General features: G+C 33.3%; 1 protein-coding gene across 1 annotated transcript in view; it reads right to left on the bottom strand.

The window, feature by feature from the left end:
- Positions 1 to 670: 670 nt before the first annotated feature.
- Positions 671 to 3011, bottom strand: part of LOC106473619 (collagen alpha-1(IX) chain-like) — a gene marked incomplete at its 3' end in the record, with an annotated part of 14627 nt that continues 12286 nt past the window's right edge. Inside the window, exons 10-11 of the mRNA XM_022402027.1 lie at positions 952 to 1002; positions 671 to 724 (exon numbers count right to left, since the gene is read on the bottom strand). Of these exons, the coding sequence (XP_022257735.1) occupies positions 671 to 724; positions 952 to 1002 (105 nt within the window). The remainder of the gene's footprint in view (positions 725 to 951; positions 1003 to 3011) is intronic.

Here is a 3011-nt window from a genome sequence, read left to right as displayed (position 1 = left end):
GACTCTGTGGTGGTAAGTTCTTCCTCCTACCAGGTGACTCTGTGGTGGTAAGTTTGTCCTCCTACCAGGTGACTCTGTGGTGGTAAGTTCTTCTTCCTACTGGCTGGCTCTGTGGTAGTAAGTTCTTCTTCCTACCCAGTGGCTCTGTGGTAGTAAGTTTGTCTTCCTACCAGGTGACTCTGTGGTGGTAAGTTCTTCTTCCTACTGGCTGGCTCTGTGGTAGTAAGTTCTTCTTCCTACCCAGTGGCTCTGTGGTAGTAAGTTTGTCTTCCTACCAGGTGACTCTGTGGTGGTAAGTTCTTCTTCCTACCAGCTGGTTCTGTGGTGGTAAGTTCTTCCTCCTACCAGGTGACTCTGTGGTGGTAAGTTCTTCCATTCTGTACAGACTCACCTTGTACTAAACCATATCAAATGTCTAGCTCTTTGAAATTAGAACAATTTTTATTGAAAAACAAAAACTAATTCCTACTTCTTTGGAGAGTGACAGTATTATGGATTTTTCTTTATTATAAATGATTTCATTACATTAATAATCTAAAATTCTGGTTTACTTTTAGTAATTATTGAGTAAAAAGTTTTTATTTCCTTTGCTGTCCGTTAATGTACATTATTTTTAAAATCAAGTACAGTGCTATTAAATACCATGACATTATATATATATATATATTACCTTTTTTCCTGCAGGACCAACAGCTCCGGGTAAACCCTGGAGACCTTGCTCTCCCTATCAAAATGACATTTGTACTGAAATTAGTTGGTTTTTAAAGTCATTAATTCCATTTTATTATAAAGTATCTAGGTGTTAATTATATTATATTGTCATGTGAAGATAAGTTTAATAGAATGAATTATAATAAAATTATGGTTGAATTAATTAATCTATAGATAAAACAGAAAGATTAGAATTTGGTATGCATTGCTTCTAAAGTTTAGTTGAAATAATACTGTTACCTCAGGTCCTGGAGGTCCAGGTTCTCCTTTTGGTCCAATACGCCCTTCTACCTGAAGAGAATGGAAGAACAGATCAGTTAACTTCACTTGTCAAAGAATTCATGGTTATATATCTTAAAAACATTGAAGTTACTAATGTACAAACTGATAATATCAGCCACATCATGCCTCTGTTATTCAATATTTTAGTCATTTACCGTAAACCTTAAAAACTTGTTGAGAACAAAATGTAGATGGAAATTTCAGTTTAATAATGGTTAGTTTTGATGATCACATAGTAAGTCATCCATAAGTTTAAAGCATAAAAGTACACCTAATGATTTACAGAAGATACAATTTATTCATTAAATTAATGTATACCAATTTGTTTCTTATTGAAACACTCAAATGCTAAGGTGGTTTCATTGAATTCAAGGAAGCACTCATCACCTGGTTTCAGGAAGAAATTACCACCACTGAGCCACTGGGTAGGAAATGTTACAACTTACTAATGGAGAGTTTATATAGAACAATGCATGGTTTACTACAGGTTGAACCTACACAGAACATGGTATGGTTCAGTACAAGGTGAGTCTGTACAGAATATGTTACAACTTACTAATGGAGAGTTTATATAGAACAATGCATGGTTTACTACAGGTTGAACCTATACAGAACATGGTATGGTTTAGTACAAGGTTGATCCTCATAGAGTGTTTACTTACAACAGGACAGGTCTTTAGATAGCTTCATTCACTGTAGATTTACTTACCTAAAAAATAAAACAGATATCCTAGTCCTTATCAAAGGACTGTGCAAGAGAAAATTTTAAAGCATGCCTTTTTCTTTTAGGGTGAGCCAGGAGAATCTGGGGAACAAGGACGACCTGGTGAACGAGGTCCTTCTGTAAGTGTATCTTAGATCGTTTGGAAATATAACTATATGATTTTAGTTTCTCATATTGTGCATGTTTAATCATTTTTCTATAAAGAAATTAGCAATAACATATACTTGAAGAAAATCTGTGCTTATGAAATTACTGTTGTATTTTCAAAGAAAGACATAGTGAAAGTTTAATGAAAGTGTTTAGTTGTGGGTTTTTAATGACAAGTAGTTGTTTCTTGAAGTAATTTATTTGGAAATCATATGCTTCACTCGGTTCACAACATATGGGATTTATAATTATCACAGTGTACCAATATATAAGCAAATAGAAGGATAAAATATCAGGTTCACAGCAAATTGAATTCATAATATAGTTAGTGAAGTATAGCAATATATAAGCCTCTTAAGAAGAAACTGTCACCCATTCAAGCCAGCCAAAACAGTGCAAAATAGAAAACTTAAAAGTACGTTAATAATTAATAGAGATAAAAGTACCTGTAATAGTAAACGTTGATTAATTGATTGTTTGTAGTTAAGCACAAAGCTACACAATGGACTTTCTGTGCTTTGCCCACCATGGGTATGGAAACCCAGTTTCTAGTGTTGTGAATCCACAGACATACCGCTGTGCCACTGGGGGCAATAGTAAAGGTATACTGTCTAGGTACTTTTGGTACTTATGGTTTAATCTGATTTACTATTACAAGACAGTGTACCGGTACTTTTGGTACTTATGGTTTAATCTGATACCTTTACTATTACACACTGTCTGTCAGATTAAACCATAAGTACCTGTAACAGTAAAGGTACACTGTCTATCAGATTAAACCATATTCGCAAGCCTCACGTGTGAAAAAAGTAATAGAAAAAGTGGTATATATACCATGTGGATGTGGGAATATTTATATCAGAAAAACTAGAAGAAATTTAAAATGCAGTAAGGTATATATATATATAATGCAGTAATATATATATATATATAATGCAGTAAGGTATATATATATATATATTTATAGATCTTAATTCTTGCAAAATATAGCACTCCAGATGATTTTGAAGTAGTAATTTGAATCATGTAGATTGTATGAGTCTGTGAACAGTCTAAAGGTCTTTATCTTTATATAGTAAGTTATTGAACAAATATTTGATTGTATTTTGAGACTGGGGAGAGCCTAAGTTTTAAATATTTATTGTGT

This window comes from Limulus polyphemus, unplaced genomic scaffold, assembly GCF_000517525.1.
Source record: "Limulus polyphemus unplaced genomic scaffold, Limulus_polyphemus-2.1.2 Scaffold6335, whole genome shotgun sequence".
Classification (NCBI taxonomy): Eukaryota; Metazoa; Arthropoda; class Merostomata; order Xiphosura; family Limulidae; genus Limulus; species Limulus polyphemus.
This window is presented reverse-complemented; position numbering and strand designations above follow the sequence as displayed.